General features: G+C 41.1%; 2 protein-coding genes across 3 annotated transcripts in view; one reads left to right on the forward strand and one right to left on the reverse strand.

Annotated features, from left to right (window-relative positions):
• Window positions 1-23,837, reverse strand: part of LOC128624965 (mitochondrial import inner membrane translocase subunit tim16) — a 172,885-nt gene that overhangs the window by 51,724 nt on the left and 97,324 nt on the right. The gene's annotated exons all lie outside the window — the stretch shown is intronic.
• Window positions 1,625-23,687, forward strand: vasnb (vasorin b). The gene is made up of 3 exons (XM_053652932.1): window positions 1,625-1,883; window positions 8,738-8,843; window positions 21,237-23,687. The coding sequence occupies exon 3, from the start codon at window positions 21,257-21,259 to the stop codon at window positions 23,273-23,275; it is 2,019 nt and encodes a 672-aa protein (XP_053508907.1). The 5' UTR covers window positions 1,625-1,883; window positions 8,738-8,843; window positions 21,237-21,256; the 3' UTR covers window positions 23,276-23,687.

Genomic DNA, 23,837 nt, shown 5'->3' on the forward strand with positions numbered 1-23,837 from the left:
CCCCTGCCAAACACACTTATACATACAGGCTGCTCTGAAACAAGGGAAGATGGAGATATTTTCCCACTACAAATCTTCTTTAAAGCAGAACAAAGAAATCAGTGTGTGGGGGAGGACTGACCTGTTGTTTTAGTCACGCATATGTAGAACAGATTGATGACAAGGCTAAGTCGATGTTTTAATTCCAAGGTATTAAGTGTGTACACACATGTATACGAGCACATTTGCACACGCACACACACACACACACAAAGGCAGTGGTGATTTATCAGAAAAGCACCTCTTTTCTGTGCCAGGAGGTGCATGTCAATTGCTGTACACCTTTCTTTCCCAAACAGCCTGTCACTAACCTCCCCCATGTCTGTGATGCAGGACCCCTTACCTACAGTTCAACAAGTCTTTAATACAAGTGCAATGAAAATGTTCATTCATTTGGAAACTGTCAGCCTGACATAATGTATTCATCTACTCCTCGGACAGGTAAGAGACATGAGAGGGGTGGAAGAAAACGGAGAATGGAGAGACTATGACAGAAATTAACAGAGAAAAATAATAGACACGCCAGAATTGAAAACACAGAAAAAGAGGGGGAAAAGGGTAAGACAGAGACGATGCTGAGTGAAAGGTTTGAGGAGCAACCGCTTTGTGATGACATTCAAAAAGAAGATTTATTTTCTGTGAAATCATACAGTTCAGCTGCAGCATGGAGTATGGTGCTGTGCCTGGTTCACATTTAACATGCATGAAATTATTACTCTATTCCTGGTGTAATGTATTACAGTTGTGTGTGTGTGTGTGTGTGTGTGTGTGAGAGAGAGAGAGAGAGAGAGAGAGAGAGAGAGAGAGAGAGAGACAAATACCTGACCTTAAATATGGCTCATTGGTATCGATCGAGGTGCGGACATGATGTTTTCATACCACGCACCAGAGTTGGGTGTAACGCATTACTGTAATCTAATGACTTTTTCTGATAACGCAGTAATGTAACACATTACATTTTAAATGTATGTAATTTGATTACAGTTACTCATGTCAATAAAATTACGTTTCAAATTTATTGTTAAGAAAACAATATTAAGTAAAAAGCATTTTTAAAATTAATCACGTTTATTCATTCACGTGGAACTGATGAATGCATTTGAATTACTTAAACCCTTAGTAGCATGATTTAGCAATGTTTGTGCGTGTGTAAATTTTATACATATAAATACATATATATATATAACCATACTATAAAATTTCAAATAAAATATATTAATAAAAATAATACTAAATATATATTAATATTAAATATATAATAAAATTTTCTATATGTGTATGTATGTGTGTGTGTGTGTGTATATATATATATATATATATATATATATATATATATATATATATATATATATACACACATACACATACACACACACACACACACACACATAGGTGTGATCTGGATGTGAAATGCATTCTTCGTTTTGATTAGGTAAAGTAAGAAGCGTGGAGATTTGTATTCAGAAGCATTGTGTCTCTACATGCTTGTATGTACCGGTTGGACGAGTGCGCGTTCGCGGACGTGGGGCTCCGCTAACCACGCCCACTCGCCACCACAGTCCCCGCCCACTCGCCGGTAAACCTCTGTTTGTTGTAAGCGGGCTGAGGCGCGAGCCGTACACTCGCAGCACGGACACGGACAGCTGCGCGCGCGCGAGCGAGCAAAACCACCGTCCCGGTTTTTAACACGGTAAAAAAGAAAAGTTTAGCGCGCGTCAAGTTCACAGGATTTGATTTGGTTTGATTTGAGAGCGGCTGAAAGGGATTTTCCTCCTGAATAACACACAGGACACTGCTTGGAGCAAGTTTGGGGCAAGTTTAAAGCAACACAACGTTACTTTAATGTGAGTCGTCTTAGATTTTTAAAAACAAGAAAACGCTCAAGAGATAAACGAAAAACACTGACATTTTGTGCTTTTTCACAGATTTAGACTCTGTGTTTAGAGTCTTGATTTTCCCCCCTTCCTATAGCTAGAGGCTAAGCACAGAATTGTACTAGCGACATGTCAATAAGCCGTAAATTAAACTAAGAATAATATTTATATAAAAAAAACCTGGTGGATTACATAGGCTATTAACAACATATGAAATCAAAATGTTCAAGCAGGTGAAAGGGTCGCAGCCTTTTGCGAAGCTTTAGACTTTAGTGTCCTGCCTCTCCAAAGACTTTAGAGTCTCTGAGTCTGTCTCAGGGACTCGCTACTGTCATTACTGTGGATAAATAGAAAGTAGAGAGTGTCCCGAACTGTCCCAGTGAGAATCTGAACGCGGGACATCAAACACAGAGCAGGTTACTGAGTCGAGCAGGTTACTATACTATACTGCACTGCAGCACTGAGACTCTACACACGGCTGGAGTAGTGCTTGAGCTGTTACAGCAGTGTTTCTGTCTGTCTAGAAGTTCAGTAGGAGGGTTAGACAGGAAAGGGGAGCTAAAAAGGTCATCTGTTCAGGCGCTCTGAGTGGAAAGGAGATTCACTATTTTTTATATATATAAAAATGATTTCAGACCGAGTTTAATTCATATGAAACCCCCCCCCCCCCCCCCCCCCCCCCCAAATCTCTCTCTCCCTCTTATCTGTCATCTTAACTAAACAAACCCGTGTGCATTTATTTCTCTGGAGATAAGAACAGTCACATTGTGTTAAAGTTTTGTTAAACCAGACTTCACGTTGTTATTGGTAGGCTTTTATTGTATCTGCATCTCATTTTTGTGTTAATATCATATTATATTCGATATTAGGCTATATTTACACTAAGGACATGACCATTTACTTTCACAGCCCACTGCATTTGTATCCTCTCAGACATAAAGGTAGCCTACTAAAATGTATTTTCCTTGTCACTGGGGTGGTACAAATTTTTGTACCTTTAGCATGGATCTCAAACTATTCAAGATATGTAATTGGAACTCATTAAAAAAAAGAAAAGCTTATTAATAGTTCAACACGTGGATCTTCCCAGTTATAAGGTACAACAAGATGTAGTCATGGTGCCTTGTCAAAATGTCTTTAGTTGAAATTTACTGCCAAAAAAACCCAACAAAAACAACAGGTATTTCCGGTGCTGTTGAAGCAATTTACAGTATATGAAATGTTTGTGCAGGTATCTGTGGGTGTTGTCGAACACATTTTGTGAATTATGTCTCAGCTTAATTAGTTCTATTTAAGAAAAAATAAAGTATAATTAAGACAACAAATATAGAAGGCAAGTCTTCTGCTCTGTCATCAGAGCACATTTATACTGATGCAACAATGCAGTTGAATTCTTGTGCAGATAGCTAGTTATTAAATGCATTCTAAGAGTGCCTATGCAAAATCCTGCTCCTGAATGATTGGATCTAGATTGTTTGGTGCTAAATGGAGAGCGTAATATTCTTTCAGCTCTATAAAGGTCTATCCTTATGTTTATATATTGACTTTTTGTGCCAGTGAGGTTGAAGAGAGAGAAATTTTTTGGAGGTCATTCAAAAATCAGGTACTGGAGTATTTACTTTGCACCCGTAAGAGAGCCCTTGTTTGATGTGGACATACCAAGCAAATGAACTAAGTCACACCTCCGTGGATTAACCCTAAACCACTAATTATCAGTCTCCACTATGACTCGGGGCTTCAGTCAGCGCTGTAGTCAGTCAATTGTGCTCTGTTAAAAAAAAAAAGAAAAAAAAAGACGACATAAACATTTAACAGCACAGTCGACAGATTAATGAATAGCAAGCTACATTTTGTCAAAAGAAAAAAAGGAGTCATGAAGAATGTACAGAGTTATGCACACGGCACACAAAGCTTTAACTGCCAGGTTTCTTTGCAGTAGACGTAGTGTCAGAATAACATCCCCCTGGTATTCCTCCACTACCCTGTCCAAACACCATCACTCAATCTGCAGAACAGCAGTCAGAGTTTCTGCTAAACAGAGACCGTTCAAGCACGCACGCACACACACACACACACAAAACCTTGCCAAAGCAACAGGATGATCTTAAAAGGCTGTGTTATAGACCTGTGCCCTGTCTGCCTTTTCTTCTCAAATGACACCTAGAGAGTAGCTGTGAAATGTCTCCTTTCTAAATACAACCAGTGCATCTCCGTTTCTCTCTTCTTAAAATGGCACATTGTGTTCTTTAATCCATCACTATGCCCACTTTGGCAAACTGTGTGAAAGCAGAATGATGCTGTTCAGTTCAGAACAACTTGAAAACGCAAAGACTGGACACTTTCCAATTCAGTAGTAAGAAATAATAATTCATTTATTTTGTCTTTTTTTTTCTTTCTATTTCTGATAGAGGCACATGTACAGGTCTGCTCGCTTTTCTTTTTAGTACTGATTAGGAGCTGTGTGGTCTGTGCTACCGCTTCTCAGCAGAGGGATTAGAGGGTTAGGCACAGATGGGGAGAGGGTGAGAAGTCAGACAGTAGGCAGGCAGGAAGAGCCACTACTGCAGAAAAAGGAGTGTTTTTGTCCAAGAGCATTAGAACTAATGACAGAGACCATCAATAGGCCACAGTTCACATAAGACACATATTTATAATCTGACCACCTGGTGTCACCCAGAAGGGTTTGGGAACAAGGAACAGGGTTTCTCCTGCAGGTCATCTTAGGGAGTTTTTTTTTTTTTTTTTGTCGTCACTGGCTTTCTCATTAGTGGTCTAAATCTATATCTTCTATATATTCTGTAAAACCGCTTTGACAATATATATTGTTAAAAACACTATACAAATAAAACCGTATTGAATTGAACATGTTTTTTTTGAAGTAATATAGTCAGTTGATGTGAGCCATGGTGAATGATTTTGTGGTGAAAAAAGCCTTTTATACAGTTTGAGAGCCTTTGAATGTGATCAGGTCTTTCTCCAGGTGTCCAAATCTCACTGTAGCTCAGTATATACATACCCATGATTTCATACATTCAACACACCACGCAGTGTGCTGGCAAATTTAAGCGTCCTCTCTGTCAAAGCAAACTAAAGCAGAGTTTGATAAATAGGCCCAAAGGATGCATTAAGAACCACATAAAAAATCCCGAGAACACGTACAGGTGCTTTATGCCATGGCCACAAGCTTCACAAACTCTAAACCATTTCTGTTTCAGCCATCTTCTTTTATCTCCAAGGCACTATGTAAACATCAGCCATTTGCCTGCTGCCTCATTCCCCATTTGGAGCACTATGAATATGACAAAAAATCTGAAAATTGCTACTCTGTCCGTTCATTTTTCCTCGGAAGAACGAGAGAGAGGAAGAAAGAGAGCAGAGGGAGTGAACGCATCTCTGAAAGCCACCACAAAATTGCAGCATTTCAGCCAAGCAGTAAAACAAGAGAAATGACTTTTAATCTAAAGAGTGTAATTACGTCCCGACTGAACTGTAATTGGGGAAATGAGGCCTGAAACAGAGGAGGCAAAGAACAGCACCAGTGCAAATGCGCAGCCGCTCAGAAATGCGCGCAGAGCTGTGTTTGACCACAGCCTTGAACTCCGCACAAGGTCAAACGCTTAACCAGCCACAGTTAATGACTAATGCAATTTCAAACAAGTCAGCAAGGAAAACACTTTAACTTCGCTCAAAAAGTGATTAGAAGATAAGCAAGAACTAGCTCGAGTTTTCTTTATGATAATGTTGTACACCTGGTCTGGATGCAAGCAGGAAAAAGAAAGAATATATGTGTCCCTTGCTCTGATGAACACGGGGTACACACACACACACACACACAGTTTCATGAACTTACAGCTATACCCACACACATGCTATTCTCATGTTTATTCTCAGTTACATCTCAGCCATGTGTGTGTGCTCGATCAGGGGACATTTTCAGCCGAGCCGTGTACCACAGTCATTTCCTCAACACAGTGGCAGAGAAAATGACCACGTTAGGATAGCTGTGTGTGAGAGTGTGTATATATGTGTTTATCCTGCACAATGTGTAGATGCCAGGAATTCATTTTCTAGAACGAAATAGTACATGAGCATGTTCCTAGGTTAAGCTCTTAATATAATATCAGCTACTGGCATATTATATCATGCCTCTCTCTTACAGAAAGTTTTGTATACACTGACATGAAAAACCCTGTAATTTGACTCAGTGTACAAAACGAAGAAACTGAAAGGCAGCTTTTGTAGTATCAATCTTTCCTGGATATAGTTTTACAAATCCCTGCTTGTTTTAGGGTCATGCAATAATTAGCAGTAGTTAAAACACACATCGTTGAAAACACAAGAGTTTTATTTTTGTTTTCCTCAGGACAGGAGAGGAAAAGACTACGGTATTGTCTGTAATAATACTTTCCCATGGATCTTCAGCAGCGCAGGCTCATGAGCTGTGTTTGTCTTTCATTTGGACATCTTGTCCACAGATGAGCTCCGAACACTCGGGTATGAATCAGTGAGAACAATCCCAGCTTTAGAGTGGCACACGTTCAGCCTATAAACCCCCAGGACAGTGAGGAAAGTCCACACGTACACAGCTGTCCTATTACTCAGTTCATAATTCGTGAAGAAATTTAATGGATTAACACTGATACAAAACCAACTCACAACCCACAACTCTCAGATCCCAGATCAGAATAAATGTGTATTCTCAGCCCATCGGGTCGAGTACAAGAGCTGCACTACATGTATATACAGTGTCTGTCAAGCCTAGGACCGAAACATTTTTGCGCAAGTTGATTTACGAGTTTGGTTACTCATGGAGTGTATTTTAGCAAGAGGTGTGATAAGAAAACTAGTTTCAAGATTTGCACACATGAAGAGGGACAAGTTGTACTAGAATACAGCTATTAACAAATAATGTGCTTGTAAATGACAGCAAGCTGTAAAAGATGTATAGATAAATAGCTACCCAGAGTAATATTTCCACACACACCATAGTAGCTATTAAAACAAAACAAACTGGAGGTGAATATTTCACTAGAACAGTTGAATAGAGACACCATTTACACCTCACGTGTCTTGTATCTTGATAGGAATTTCGCAACATGCATTTACACATGTAGTCAAATGTGTCTGGTTATCCAGATTAACATCTGGTCGCGGTATCATGTGTTAATATGCAAATCGGGCAATTACATTCTACCACAAGCTTCCTGTGCTGTTCCGACTTTTCAGTTGTTTTATGCAACCGAAAAAAAAGAAGTGCCACATTAGCAACATCAACATTTTGCATGCTGATTTTAATCTTGATGACAGTCATGGATCATGATGTAATGTGTTGGGAAGTTTTGGTTGTAACATGTGGCTTGGAGGGACACACACATTTTTACACTTGTATAACATCTGGCGAAAATGCGTCTCTGACTTCCAGAAGTGGTTTGGGCAATTTAAACAGATTTAAATGCGTTTCAAATGCGTCTCGAGGGTCTGTGAAATGATCACAGTGTGTTCACAGTGTCTGATGGATCAATGTGGAAACTTTAGATTTGAAAAATAAACTCTCTTTGTGGAATTTCTACTGGAGAACAAGTATGCATGTGCTTGTAGAGTAATGTTTGATGAATCTACACTGAGGCATTTTAGATTCCAAAAAAAGACATAGAAACAGTGTGTGTGTGTGTGTGTGTGTGTGTGTTATCCTTCTGTGCTTCAACTGATGACGCGCTTGATTGTAACTGTCATCTCTATGTGATCACAGGAACACACTGTTTTCCAATTACTGCACACACACATTACTCTGAGCATATGCGTCAACTTACTCAGTGTCTGAACTTCTTCAGGCATTACAAAAATAGCACACACACACACACCAACTACCTCAAAGTAGACATTGTTACCGTCTGACATATAATTCTCAAGTATGCTATGCAGGAATTTGACAGCCACACGCTCTCTCTCTCTCTCTCTCGTTCTCTCTCTCGCTCATTCTTTCTCTCTTGTTCTCTCTCTTGCTTGTTCTCTCTTTCCCGTTCTCTCTCTCTCGCTCTCTCTCTCTCCCGTTCTCTCTCTCCCGTTCTCTCTCTCTCTCTCCCATTCTCTCTCTCTCTCCCGTTCTCTCTGTCGTTCTCTCACTCTCTCACTCTTGTTCTCTCTCTCTCTCTCGCTTGTTCTCTCTCTCTTGCGCGCGCATTCTCTCTCTCTCATGCGTTCTCTCTCTCTCTCTCTCTCTCTCTAAGCTGCTCCTGTTGAACAAGGTGGTGACAGATCAGAAAACAGATCACCTTGCATGCCAGGCCAAGAGCTGTGTGTGTTTGTTTGTTTAATTTATTTTATTTGTGTGTGTGTGTGCTTGCTGTGCGTGTGCGTGTGTGTGTGTGTGTGTGTGTATGTACATGTGACAGAGAAATTCCTGTAACATTTGTTGGCAGCCAAAACACTAGACTGTTCCCTTGAATTCTTTGGCACTTCACTTCCTCCTTAACATAGAAATACTTTTAAAGAGTTACAAACGCAAACTGCAAATAAATTTGATCACCATTGTACTGTACTGTACACCATCCAAATATCTCCATCATATCTGTTCCAACAGAAAAACTTTATATGAGCACTGAATAAAAAAAAAAAAAAAAACAGATTTCATGCTGCTGTGTTACTTATAAACTAAAAAATACAGTTTTAACGATGTTCCTTCTCATATCTGCTTTGCTATCACACAGTTTAGTAGAGAGAAAGGAGAGCGAGGGTAAACAAAAGTCACATGCAGTAGGCCTGTGTGAACGTCGTCACATCCGCAACACATCTTATTAACCACCGCTTTCCTCTTTCTCTTCCAGCGGCAGCAGGGGATTTACTGAAAAGCATCGCGCAGGCTTCTGGAAGAACGAGTAACAAGAGAGAGAAGGAAGAAAGAGCTTAAGAGAAACAGACTTGTATACCCTGGTGAGTATTTTACATTAATATGCCTGTAACCTCGATAGTAATTTAAGCAATTAATGGTGTCTCTGGAGAAGATAACTTTGTTTGATTCGATCTGCGCTACTGTGTACCTGAGAGGCAATCTTTGCGAAGCACTGTATAAAAGAAGAACTTCGCTGTGCTTTTTCGTGATTAAAACCTAGCCAGAACCACAGAACAAAATTTTTGTTTAGTTTTTCGGTTGTAAAAATCCTGTCTCAGTAAGGCTCTTGCAAAATGAGACCAGGATTCTTACTGAGACCTGGTAAAACCAATTAAAAAGAGTTAAATGAAGCAGAATGCCTCACACATGTGACTACCGGAGAGAAAGGGGGTGCCTTGGAGCAGTGATTAATACATGCTGTGATAATATAACCGTTTACACTGCAGCGGTGCAGGCCTAAGCAGGGAAAATACAATGCCTGTATGTGGGTGTAAGGAAAGTAAGAGTTACTGGTGCCTTGGTGCAGCTGTGAGATGTGTGAGGGGTTGTTTAGTGACCTGGTCAGGCATGCTGCTACACCTGTGTCGGTCTGTGTGGGTGTGTTTGTGAAGTCCACTGTCGTACTGCCTCAGGTCTTACAAGGGCCGTAAAGCTAAGGAATAATGCTTCCTCTCTGTTCTCAGCCAGGAGGCAGCAGACCACAGCCTCAAGCCAGAACACGCAACACTAAACACACTAATTGCCCAAGAACTCTTCCAAGCCCTTTAACTGACACAACAGACCAGCGTTTGAATGAGAAAGCGTAGACCGTAGAATGCAATCATGGAGGGCGTGTCTCACAAACACACACGCGCACACACAAGTATTTATAGGAATGTAGCCCCTGGTGTAGGCAGTAATATATTAGTGTCTTTGTATATGGACAATTTAGACATGTCTCCTCTCTTGAAGTTTAAGCTTAGCACACTTTAGGTGAAGCCCTGCTTAAAAATACAGCGCAGAGTGACATCCTTCTTTAGGCAAAGTCTTAGCATGTATTCACACACTTATGTACACACACACACACACACACACACACACACACACATACAGTATCTCACAAAAGTGAGTACACCCCTCACATTTTTGTAAATATTTGATTATATCTTTTCATGTGACAACACTGAAGAAATGACACTTTGCTACAATGTAAAGTAGTGAGTGTACAGCTTGTGTAACAGTGTAAATTTGCTGTCCCCTCAAAATAACTATAAGCCATTAATGTCTAAACGGCTGGAAACAAAAGTGAGTACACCCCTAAGTGAAAATGTCCAAATTGGGCCCAAAGTGTCAATATTTTGTGTGGCCACCATTATTTTCCAGCACTGCCTTAACCCTCTTGGGCATGGAGTTCACCAGAGCTTCACAGGTTGCCACTGGAGTCCTCTTCCACTCCTCCATGACGACATCACGGAGCTGGTGGATGTTAGAGACCTTGTGCTTCTCCACTTTCCGTTTGAGGATGCCCCACAGATGCTCAATAGGGTTTAGGTCTGGAGACATGCTTGGCCAGTCCATCACCTTCACCCTCAGTTTCTTTAGCAAGGCAGTGGTTGTCTTGGAGGTGTGTTTGGGGTCGTTATCATGCTGGAATACTGCATACTGATCATGCTCTGCTTCAGTATGTCACTGTACATGTTGGCGTTCATGGTTCCCTCAATGAACTGTAGCTCCCCAGTGCCGTCAGCACTCATGCAGCCCCAGACCATGACACTACCACCACCATGCTTGACTGTAGGCAAGACACACTTGTCTCTGTACTCCTCACCTGGTTGCCGCCACACACGCTTGACACCATCTGAACCAAATACATTTACATTTACATTACATTTATTCACTTAGCAGACGCTTTTATCCAAAGCGACTTACAAATGAGAAAGATACAAGCAAATAAGTTTATCTTGGTCTCATCAGACCACAGGACATGGTTCCAGTAATCCATGTCCTTAGTCTGCTTGTCTTCAGCAAACTGTTTGCGGGCTTTCTTGTGCATCATCTTTAGAAGAGGCTTCCTTCTGGGACGACAGCCATGCAGACCAATTTGATGCAGTGTGCGGCGTATGGTCTGAGCACTGACAGGCTGACCCCCCACCCCTTCAACCTCTGCAGCAATGCTGGCAGCACTCATACGTCTATTTCCCAAAGACAACCTCTGGATATGACGCTGAGCATGTGCACTCAACTTCTTTGGTCGACCATGGCGAGGCCTGTTCTGAGTGGATTCTGTCCTGTTAAACCACTGTATGGTCTTGGCCACCATGCTGCAGCTCAGTGTCAGGGTCTTGGCAATCTTCTTATAGCCTAGGCCATCTTTATGTAGAGTAACAATTCTTTTTTTCAGATCCTCAGAGAGTTCTTTGCCATGAGGTGTCATGTTGAACTTCCAGTGACCAGTATGAGGGAGTGTGAGAGCAATGACACCAAATTTAACACACCTGCTCCCCATTCACGCCTGAGACCTTGTAACACTAACAAGTCACATGACACCGGGGAGGGAAAATGGCTAATTGGGCCCAATTTGGATGTTGCCAGCGGTTTAGACATTAATGGCTGTGTGCTGAGTTATTTTGAGGGGACAGCAAATTTACACTGTTATACAAGCTGTACACTCACTACTTTACATTGTAGCAAAGTGTCATTTCTTCAGTGTTGTCACATGAAAAGATATACTCAAATATTTACAAAAATGTGAGGGGTGTACTCACTTTTGTGAGATACTGTATATACATCCTTCATGTTAGCAAGTTGTCTGTTTGCTTAGTGGGGCCTCAGACTTAGCATCTATGTTCTACATTCAGTTATTTAGGTTGAGTATGGTGCAAGACCTGCAGCATGGATATGACCTGTAGTGAACTCCTTTGTCTGAAGACATATGTAGCATCATGCTTTACAAGATTTACTTTGGCTAAACAAACACAGCCACATACATCTTCCAATTGGGAGATTTGGTCATATAAATGGAACCCAGTGAAATTTATTTTCTTCAGCTTGCCGGGTCATGCACTGACAGTGTGACAGTAGGACATGTGCGCTCCATCCCTGCATGCACAAGAACATGGACAATTCCAGCAGCATTTAGTCAAAACCACAACGACAGCCGACCTCTGCCTGTTCATAATAGGCATGACGGCTTGAGAGACTGGTCCAAATGAAATTTGCCAAGCTGTTTAATGTGGTGAGGGTGCGCGTTGAAAGACTGAGTAGGCAGACTGCACACAGCACTTCCAGTGTTTTTCAGCACTGTCTAGCAGTGATGTGCATGCTTGAAATGTGCAAAAGTTCCTTGTATAGTTAAGGGTTTTTCGCTACTCCCTAATACAACTACCTCTACTTCTACTAACTACTACTTCACTACTGCAGCTACGATTATACGATTCAACGTTGAAACCTTAGGTTCTCAAAGTGATGTCTTGGGAATCCCAGGGGTCTGTGATTATATTATTCCTCTTAGGGTTCTAGATTTAGGGTCTTAACAGTGTACAATTTGTACATGTTTTTTTCCTTTTTATGCCATTTTTTTGTGGGTCATTCAGGTGAATGACAATAGTGTAAAAGAGCTTTGTGGTGGTCCAAGTGCTTTACAACTGGGAGCATGTTGGGACTTGGCTCATGACCAACAATAGTCAATTTTTTAAAGTACACAAAACTGAGTAAAGGATCATGTTGTGCTGTTGATCTTTCATGTGCTTCAGTGGCATTGTGTGTGTGCGAGTATGGGGGTTTATAGAAAATGCCTCCTGGCATAAAAAGCCAGTGAAACAGGTATCTTACAAATGGTCTGTTACTCATAAAGTAATCAACAGGAATGAGGAAAATACAGTGTTGCAAAAGTTGTCAACAACCTGCATATAAAATGAGAATCAGAGTCAGTGGAGTCAACCAGAAGAACTTGGACATAAAATCAAACAGAAAAGCAGCTCGTTTCTACATATATATGCAATTAGCACGTTCAACATACCTACTCTGAACTCAAAGCTTCAACATAATTATATGGCTCATGGGTTATGGTAAAGGCATCATGCTGATGGCATGTAGAGTTCAGGAGTGAATGAAAGAATGGGAGGGTTTCCAAGGGTCAAGGAGGAGAGATTGATGCACTTGAGGAGAGCCAGCGACATCCTTTTCTGCCAACTCTTTCTCTGACAGTTTCTCTTTCTTAATCATTCACTGGCAGAATTAAAGAGTACAAGAGTTCAAATGTATGTTTGCAAGATTAGATTTTAGGGAATATCCGTGTAGCTCTGATTTATCTGGAAAGCTGTGTTTATGCAAAGGGACTTCTAAAGAAAGACTCAGGTGTGGTTTGAACTTTGCATACATCCAAGACACATGTCCTTAAGTAACATCTATATCGTAGTCACAGTGTGTACATGTATGTGTGTCCACCTCACTGCACAAGGAAATGAATTTTTTTCTTTTTTGCTAGTGAAATATATAGCTTTTAGTGATAGCTCAGCTTATCAGATCTTAGCTACTTTGTCCATGTGCAATGTGCCGTGGTGATGCCGTGTGACATGGACATGGAAGCGCACAGGACCCTGACAGGACACAAAGAAGACACAACACATCAGCTGTCACTAAGACTATAGAAAGAGATGTTTTGCCAGGCTTGTTCATTTTTTTCATTTCTTTCAGGTTTACCTTTTTGCAAGAAGAGACTGTATTTATGTGTGCTTATGTTCAAAAGGTGTAGCAGAAGAGTAGAAATGTAGAATGTTGCTGACCAAACTTAAAATTGCCCCCCCCCCCCCGCCCCAAAAAAAAGCAGACCAATAGTAATAATAGAAGTTATAATTTGTAAAATTGGCTAAATATAAAGCATTTGTTAGACTGACTATAATTTGTAAAATTGAATTTGAGAACCTAGTAAAGGAAAGGTATGTTCTGTGTGTAATATAATTTGTAATATACATTTATAAACTACTGACATGCACCTGCACAGAACTTCATTAATAGCAATCATTCCGGAGAAAGAAAGGTGAAATGAGTGATAAGAATGAGGGCTGAACAGTGTGTTTCTCAACAAAGCCTGAATGCCAGAACAGATTGAACCAGTGGATACACATGATACACATTTCATTTATTGCACTAACAGTAAAAGACCACACAGATGAAGCTGCTTGACCCCACTGAGCAAAATTCTAAGGACTCTTTGCCCTTACGTATAGTTATTTACTGTTCATTTGGCTCTTCCGACTTGTTTGAAAGCCCTCACTGTTGGAGCAGCTCTGAAACTAAGCACCGCACTGCTGTACTCTTTACTGTAACTTTTAGTCTTTAGATGAACTAAATAATTCTCCTCACATTCCAGAAACTCAGACAATCAGCATAAGAAGATGTATCCTATTGCTTAATTCATAAAGTTTTCAATCTTTCACTAGCATTTAGACTTTTAACCTAGGCAATATCTGTCTTTTGGGAGAGTGACTGTTAAGGGAAAACTGAAGCTGAAGGCTATATTGGTTTGGACTTTGAGTTTTAAAACAGCCAGCTTTAGCTAACTTCTGCCAAAATCTCTGAATGTAACTTTAGATCTGATTAAAAAAGGAACAAACAGACATCTCTTCATTCAAATCCTGTTCCCAGTTACCTGGTGAGGGATTCTAGACATATCAACCACAGTTGTGTGGTGTTCTCCAGAGTCAGGGATTACCTAAAGATCAGAACAGAAGTTTCAATTCAATTCAATTTCATTTATATAATGCTTTTAACAGTGGATATTGCCATACCTCAGCTTTACAGGAATTCAGATGTAGATTTAGATCTGTAATTCATAAGTCAGAGGCGATAGTGGCAAGGAAAGAGGCCCAGAGATGACATGTGGAAGAAACATGCGTGAGAGGTCACCCACAAGGTCAAGTCTGGCTGCGTCAGAAATCACGTACTACCCTACGACACAGTAGGTGAAAAGCAGTACGCCCGAGGAGTAGTATGTCCGAGTTCTCAGTAGGCGAGAAATACCCGGATGGCGTACTGCTTCCGGTGAGATTTTGCAGTGTGCAACCGATGGACACTAGGCGAGTCAAAAATCCCATAATGCAACGGGACCGGTGCGGACAAACTCAGAAAATAATGTCGGAAGACAGCACGTCGGCTCTTTAAGTATTAAACCTTGGTTAAACAGGACTCGTTTAACAATACCCAAATAAATCGTTAACTTGTTGAAGGTTTAAATAAGAAAACTGTTGTCACAGCATTTGAAACCTTTTTTGTGATCTCCATCATGCCTTAGCCGGCCAAGCTAACGGTAACGAATTTACCTCAGCCTGTTAACCCCGCCACAGTACATTACTAATTCAGTAAACTTTCCTGATGTGCATTTTGCCGTTAGTGCGTTTGCTTTAATCTGGTGGCCCCTTAAGATTTGTGTGTTTATGATGACATCGAAAGTCACATGACAATGCCAACATGGCGGATATAGTATCTCCGGGATTGTAGTCATACTACACACACATACTGATCAGTACGTACTGTTTCAACATCCGTGCAGTAGGTACTGTGACAGTACGTGATTTCTGACGCAGCCTCTGTCTCAGTCCCAGAATGAATGGCCTATGACCCAGAATCCTTCTGATCTCAGAGCAAATGCAAAACAATGTTAACTTACTTCAATGTGTGGTAAACTTATTAAAGGACATTGTTAAACACCCGAACAGCTTGGGGCGAGTCCTACAGAGAACAATATTGGCATTATGGCTGTATGCTTTCAAAGGGCATCATATGAGGAGGTAATCTAAATGAAGTATCTCTGTGTTGACTGACATGTGAGAGGGGGAGACGCAGCCAACAGCAGAGCTTTGTGCTAGAAAAGGTTCCTTGCAGCCGCTCTGTCTGAGCTCTCTTCATTACAAAAGATTATAGATAAGTCCATACTGATGCAGGACACAGTACCAGCAACAAGTGTGTGTGTATCTGCTGCCTGACTGTTCCACAGGTGTAACATTTGGCCTTCTCTAATTCCCCTGGCACAAGCCAAAGGAAATAGACAAACTGCAGCTTTTCTTTTCCGCTCCACTCAACTGCCATCCCCATCCCCGTGCCTTCAGTGAGGTGAGTACAGGGCCCAGGAGCCCGGTTTGGCACAGACACAATTATGGAAGTGTCAGGTTGCAGTGCACGCTCAAAGGACCTGCCTCTGAAATCCTACCTGTTTACCTGTGGCAAATATGACTCCGCTATCTCTGTAAAGTCAGCCAGGCACGGGTCAAACAAAAGAGGGGTTTTGGCTACCAACAAAGCGACAAACATGTCTGACCTGAGATGGGGGCTCAGACAACTAAACACGCTGCAAGCTTTGCTGCTTTGGTCTTAGGTTCTTTGACAAGGGTTGACAGATTGGCAAACTGAGATGTAGTAAGGACATCAGCGTGTTCTTCCCAGCAGTGGTGGCCATTAAATGCCCATTCAGTTACTTATGCCCTACTGGAGCTTTAGTAGTCACTTCTATTATGCTGAGACAGTTTTGATCATCCAAACCAACCTGAAACCTTTTTCTCAGTTGCCATCATACTCTAAGCATGCATTTTGAGGCGTGGCTTTCGAGGGAACACAAAACTGAATTCTAAGGTTGAAAACAGCTAGCTTCTTCAGCTAGCTAACTTCATAGGACCAATCACTTAAAAACAGTATATCTGTAAAAACTTAATCTGTATCCTGTGTTTATATGTTTCTGTAAAGCTGCTTTGAGACAATGTTCATTGTTAAAAGCACTTTACAAATAAAATTGAATTGAATTGAACAGAAGGCTTGTTAAAGTATGGTTTCTCCTTCACGTCAGTGCAGTTCTGAGATGCCCAGGAACAGTCATGCATATTAGCTTTGATATCCAAGTGATAAAATTTCCATTTAAGTGAGATGCAAAAATAAAATGTCAACTTTTAAAGCAAGATATTTTCAACAGTGAACAACATTAATTAAATACTCCCCCACATATTTTGCAGTAATTAAACAAACTCAACATAATACTCATACCAGAGTTTCATAGTTTACATATCTGACATGATTTGCTGTCAGCAAGAGATTCCTCTGCTTTACATTCTCCTATTTCATCTTTTCTCTTCTGTCCTCGTGACTGCTTGTTTATGCTGCTGCTGATGGATGGTGGCAGTGGTGATGGATTGTGGGTAAAGGGGTCCAACTGTGATAGTATGAGGTGGGAGTGGGCTTGAATGGTTCCCGATTTAAGTGCATTCAAGCTCCTGGGGAATGAATATCTCACATGGGCATCACACAGATGGAGGTCAACTCCTCTTCACATGGCCGCAATGCTTCGTTACTACTATAAATGATGTATAACCTGTGTGAGGAGGAGTGTGAACAGTCAAGAATGCAGCACTGCGGTATGCTCTGGTTTTCATTTTAAACTGTGCTACGTAAGTGCAGCCATTCTTCTCTGGGGAGCCCATGAGGCCGCTGACAAAGGCCCTCATAATATGGAGTGCACTCTGTTTGCTCACGCCTATCTTTACCAAAAGGACTGTATTAGTGTGCATGAAAAGTCTTCTCCTTCTCCCACGTTATACAATGCAAACCATCAGTTGCCTCTACCTCCTACTCTGAGTGCCTGGGCTTTGTTGTGAAGGCAGGTTCTTAATGTGGGTCCTGTGAAGCTCCTGCTCTTGGCTTCTACTTTGCTGACAAAGCTTTTCCTTCCTCTTACTAACTTCACGTGCTTCTTTTGACTTCAGGTTTTGAAAAGGAAGCCAAAGGAAGAGAAAAGTTCTTTTCACAGTTCATCTTTGGCTTTCTTTCTTTTGTACACATCGCATGCATCTCTGGTTAAAGGATTTTGCAAGAATATTCATGTGCCATTAAGGACCAGTGTTTAAAAAACATTAAGTTAGTTTCTGCGGGGAATCAATTTCTCCTAATGATATAGTGAAATTTGTTCAGAGGGCCAGATGTTATATCATCAACCCAGTGATGAAAAGGGAGGAAAGCCAGGTAATCTCTTGCCTTGTTAAATCATTAGCCTGCCAAAAGCCTGAAGCTGGACTGAAATGCCCCATCTGCTCTTGTGAAAAAGTGTCATTAAGAAATGCTCTTCAAACTCAGCTGCTACACCCACAAAAAACATATGGCAGGGAGACAGGCCACCTTGAGCCATCTTGAATGACAACCTTTCTCCAGTCCCTCAACATACAATGTCCAGGCACTTAAAATTAAAGCCCCGTGCAGTCAGAAGTCACTCAACACTCAAGTTATGTGGAGAGCTGTGAGGTAATCCACAAGAGGTTTTTTCTCATTTACTGTCTGATAAGAGTGGCTGCCAGAAGGAGAAAAGTGGATACAGACAGCAGAGATGACGGTTATCAGGAATTAGCCTAGCTTTCAGAGAATCATCATCTTGTGATTGTTTATGAGAAAGGTCAGAGGAGACTGGCCAGACTGGTTTGAGATAGGAAGTGTGTGGTAAAGCAAATAACCACTCTTTATAGCCATGCTGAGCAGAAAAGCTCTCAGAACACACAACACATCAAACTTGGTTCAGGTTCAACTCCTGTCAGCCAAGTACAGGAATCTGAAGCTACTGTACAGTGGGCAGACAGCTCACCAGACAGCTCACCAGACAGCTGAAGATTGGGGGGAAAAAACAGGCAGGATTTCTCCAGGCTTCAACTGTTACTAACAGTTCATAATATCTGAAATATGTTACAGTTAAAAGGTAATATTTTAATTTTAGTATTTACCATCTATTCACTCTCACACTCACAGCTCTGTACCTGTGAAACAGCTCCTATAAGTATCATTCTGCATTTCTCTTCACTAATAGAAGCTAGCTGGCTCTTAAAAGAAACAGTCAAATGAATTCAGTTGAGTACATTCCCACACTCAGAAAGCCAAACACCACGGGACAACAATGACCCTTGACTTCTGAAACTAACTGACCATGGCAAACCGTTTTACTTCTTGTGTTATCTGCAATGTCTAAATAGGTTTTCCAGCAGCACCTACAATAAAAATACTAATTAGGTCTTCTGCTCTTCATAAAACATCAGCAGTTTGTCTTTCTGAAAATACTGAAAATACAAGTAAAAAAAAAATCTTTCAAGAATGAACATGACATCATACTGTCTATCTTTGAACTGTGTCTCCCTCAGACTCTGTTTATTTGGTTTATTTGATCTCCTGCCAAGTTTCAACATTTCAGGCATTTCTTTTACTCTGAAGATGAGGCATCTTGGAGGGCACACGTTTGCCTCACACCTCTGGGGTTGTGAGTTCGAATCCCACCCTGTGTGCATGGAGTTTGCATGTTCTCCCCATGCTCCGGGTGTTCTCTCTGGGTACTCCAGTTTCTTCCCCCAGTTCAAAGACATGCGTTGTAGGCTGATTGGCATTTCCAGTTTGTCCATAGTGTGTGAATGTGTGTGAAAAATGGATGGATGCAGCATCTTTAAATGAGAACAGATGCATAAAAACAGTGCATGTGTAGCACCCAGAAGCTTTTTTAGTGGCTGTAACAGCATGGCAGTCATCCAAGTATTTTGCTAAACTGCAACCTAACCTGCTTTTAGGCAGTAGAGCCAAATTGTAGAAACCTGCTCTGTATTTTTAAAAAATTTTTTTAGCTTCCTTCCTGCCGGTTAAGGTATGAATCACGACTGTAGTCCAACTTGTATTTCAGAATATGACTCATGAGACTCCTCAGGTAACCTCCAGCAGTGAGATGAATAAAAATGAAGACATAAATGACATGAGTTTATGAGGTTCATGTCTTGGAAACAAAGGTAACTTTAACTCCATTCACACTTTGTGAATGGAGTTCTACAATGTTTGCTCTGTCAGTCTCATATTAAGGTGGATAACAAGTGGATACACTGAGCTAACTATATAACAAAATATACCATTTTTGTTATAAACCTACAATTGATTATAGATTCACATGAAAAATTCTGCAAAATTACTTAAAGTCTTCAAGGTTGAGATGTGCAAAAAGAAAAAGAAATAAAGACATAGTGGAAAGCCAGACATTTTCACTCATTGTTCCTGAGATGAAAACATGGTTTATAGGCATGTGTGTGTCCTAACTACTCCGTTATAGCTCCTGTATTAGCTCCCTTTATAGAGTCACCCCAGAACAGATGGTATACTGACAGTGCTCTCGGAGAAAATCAGTTTACTCTCCTACTAAAGTCCAGGTGGGCAGTGGTGGCTCAATGGTTAAGGCTCCGGGTTACTGATGAGAAGGTTGAGGGTCCAAGCCCCAGTGCTGCCATTGTTGGGCCCTTGAGCAAGGCCCTTAACCCTCTCTTCTCCAGGGGAGCCGTATCATGGCTAACCCTGTGCTCTGACCCCAACTTCCTAACAAGAATGGGATATGTGAAGAAAAATAATTTCAATGTGCTGTAATGTATGTGAGACAAATAAAGTTGTCTTCTTCTTCTGTAAAATCTTAAGCTACAAGGATGAATTTTAATGAACCCACAGGTGGATGCTTCAGACTGACCACATTATAATTTATTAATACTTATTTGCACACAATTCCCCAGTACATGTCCTTGCTTCTTAAATGATCAAATATCGAATGAATTGGATGTCAGGCTATTTTTTTCTAGGGCTAGGTTTCAAAAGGAGAAAAATAACATCCCTCTCTCTCAGTACTGTCTAATAAAACTAAGAATTTCCCCTCAACATGAACCTGAAATATATACCCCCACACACACTGTTCATATCAACCATGAGAGGGAAAGAAGGAAAAAAAGTGAGGTCTCCTCCCCTCTTTTCAGGGCCACTAACACTCTTGACTAATTTTCTACTGGAGGATGATCTACAGCTTCCCTAAATACATTTTTGTAAGCCTGTTTTTTCCTTCATCTCTCCCATCTCATACTATTCCTTTATTCTTCTTCCCTGACGTACTAATCTGTTCACCTAGATTCAGTGGGTGATACAAAGGTGGCTCATGTTCATGCAATTTCGTGTGATGAATACTGACTTTGCTGATTGCTTGCAGTCATTAATCAGCAATAGTTATTGCAATACAGTAGTAATTTACAATAGTTATTGTAAAAATGAGAGACACATCATGCTATTTTACATGTCTTAACACATGCTACATTTTAGTATTTCAGTGAGTATGTGTCAGTTCAATTGGTTTTTGTATGACAATTTGCCAAAACAACAATTCCCAAGTACAAAAAGTGGGCTTATGTTATGGAGGAATTGTAAAGCGAGCGTTTTTGTATTAGAGTAGGAAAGGTAAAATCCCGTTATGAAAGAAGCCTTTCTAAAGGACCATTGAGGAACCTTTTTTTTGGAATAATGTAATGTTCTTTTTTCCATGTTGTACAGTACCATTTTCATATTGCATTAAAAGGGACACAGTGCATCCATGCCTCCTAATATTTATTTATTACTTGGTTGTTAATATGATCTTGCATATCTCGTTTTAGGGCTGATTGTCAGCAGCAACATGAAGCCCTTCCTCCGTCTGCTGCTACCCCTGCTCCTCTATCTGCAGTTGGCATCCTGGGCATTGGCCAGTGACTGTCCAAAAGACTGTTCTTGTTCAAGTCCAGACTCCATTTTCTGTTATACACGCCAGGCCACTACCATGCCTTCTGACATGCCTGCATCAACGAAAAACCTGTATGTCTTCAAGAATGGCATTGAGACCCTAGCCCAGGAAGATTTTATTGGGTTGGAAAGCCTAGAGATGCTGGACCTAAGTCAGAACAAGCTGAATGAACTGCCAGATAGTGTGTTTGAGCCGCTGTCTTCCCTACGTAACCTGGATCTTTCATCTAACCAAATCACCCATATTTCTCAGGAGAGTTTTGCTGGACTGGAGTTGCTGGAAAGGCTGTATCTTCACAGTAACACCATAAGGAGTATACACCCTGCAGCCTTTGATGGTCTGGAGCAGTTGCTTGAGTTAAAACTGTACAGAAATGAGCTGACAAAAGTACCTGCTCTTAAAATGCCCCATCTGCTTCTACTGGATCTGCGGTTCAATAAAATCCCTTCACCAGGGCCAGCTGACCTTCAGACACCCAAATTAGAGTCACTTAAGTTGGGTGGATTAGGGCTGAGCACCCTGAATCAGGAACTCTTGGGTAGCTTCAAGAACCTTCATGAGCTGGATATTTCAAACAATAAACTAAATCATTTTCCTCCAGTGATCTGGGAGGCAAGGGGCTTGGTCAGACTCAGTTTAGCTGGCAATCCCATGGGTCCTTTAAAGTGGGAACATTTTGAGAAACTGACTGAGCTTCAGGATTTGGACATCAGCAACCTCAGCCTGCAGAGCTTGCCTGATAACATGACCCTGCTCTTCCCTCACTTGACAAAACTTACTGTTGCAGAGAATCCCTTTAACTGCCTCTGCACACTGGCCTGGTTTCCCAGCTGGCTGCGTAATAAACCGATATTGCTGGGAAGGACAGAGGAGACCCGCTGTCATTTCCCACCCCGGAATGCAGGAAAGGTGCTGGAAAGACTAGGACATCAAGACTTTGGATGCCCTGCAAGGACTACTATCAGGCCAGCTAAGACCACCACGCTGGCCCCACCTCTGATCACTACTGTGCACAGCACAATGCGTGCAATTCCCCCTCTTAAGCCCAGCGATGAACCTTCTTCAGAGACAAACAGTCATCCTTTACCTCCAGCCCCACCTTCCCCAAGCAGCAGTACAGACTCAGATCTGAACATGAGTTTTTGTCCATCTAATATCTGCCTAAATGGAGGCACATGTTGGCTGGATCATCGGGGTCACTTTGAGTGCACTTGTCCTCATGGGACTTCAGGGAAATATTGTGAGAATAGTGAGGATTTGGCTCTACCTGAAAATGTCTCTACAGCAACAGTCAGTGTGATGTCTGAAATCTTTGCACAAACAGTAACAAGCTCATCTATACTGCTGTACCTTTATCGCTACATTGAGAGACGTCCATATATCCGTGGAGTTAAACTAACTTATAAAAACCTCTCAGGATCAGATAAGCGCCCAAAACAACTCAACATTCCAGCCTCTTATCCAGAGTACACACTGCGTGGACTGCTTCCTAATTCCACATATTCCATCTGTGCCAGTCCACTGGATGAGCCCAGTGATGTAGTCAGCGTATGCACAGAGGCTCAGACATTAAACCTGCAGCACACCAGTGCACAAGTAGAGGATCCACGGCTTACAACAGTGCTTGTGCCAGCATTGGCTATTCTTCTCCTGTTAGTGCTGGTGGCTGTTGCTGTTGGTGTAGCTTGGTACATACACAAAAAAAAGAGAGAACAATTACACCTGTATTGTGACCCTTCACAATTGGAATTGGAGGGTGTTAAAGTAGGTTTGGACAATGGAGTCCTGCCCCAGAAGCAGCCAGACATAATGTCCTCTCAATCAGTGGTACAGAAAGATTACTTGGACTATGAGATGCCACTCATACAAGACTGCTGTGTTGCAAACAATATGAACACTGTAAAGCCATCCTGAGATTGATACTTGGGGCTATTTTAAAGGGCATGGAAAGCTTGAATTCTATGACCTTGTCTTCACAGTTTCATCAAAAAAAAAAAAAAAAAAAGACAGAGACGGCGAGAAATGCTGCCTTTTTAGGTGTCTTCAATCAAAACCAAAAAACTGTATTTTTTGCCAAAAATGTAGCACAAAAATGGTTGAACCATTTTAGGCAAGATTTTGCTGAGTGTGGAACTCAACAACAGTTGTACTTGAACAATTGTACAAGTTGAACAATGTCCAACATGTGTGCTGGAAAATGAAGATGAGCACATCTTTACTTGCTTATAGACTGATACTTGTGTTGCTTTTGATTGCGAGACATGAAGCCAACAGTTGCATTTTTATATTTTGTGTATTTTCAGAGTGTGTGTGTGTGTGTGTGTGTGTGTGTATATATATATATATATATATATATATATATATATATATATATATATATATATATATACATATATATATACACATATACACACATACATACATACATACATATACATACACACACACACACAAGTTCTTCTTCCTTTCCCTGTAG

Source organism: Ictalurus furcatus, chromosome 2 (genome assembly GCF_023375685.1).
Source record: "Ictalurus furcatus strain D&B chromosome 2, Billie_1.0, whole genome shotgun sequence".
NCBI classification, from domain to species: domain Eukaryota; kingdom Metazoa; phylum Chordata; class Actinopteri; order Siluriformes; family Ictaluridae; genus Ictalurus; species Ictalurus furcatus.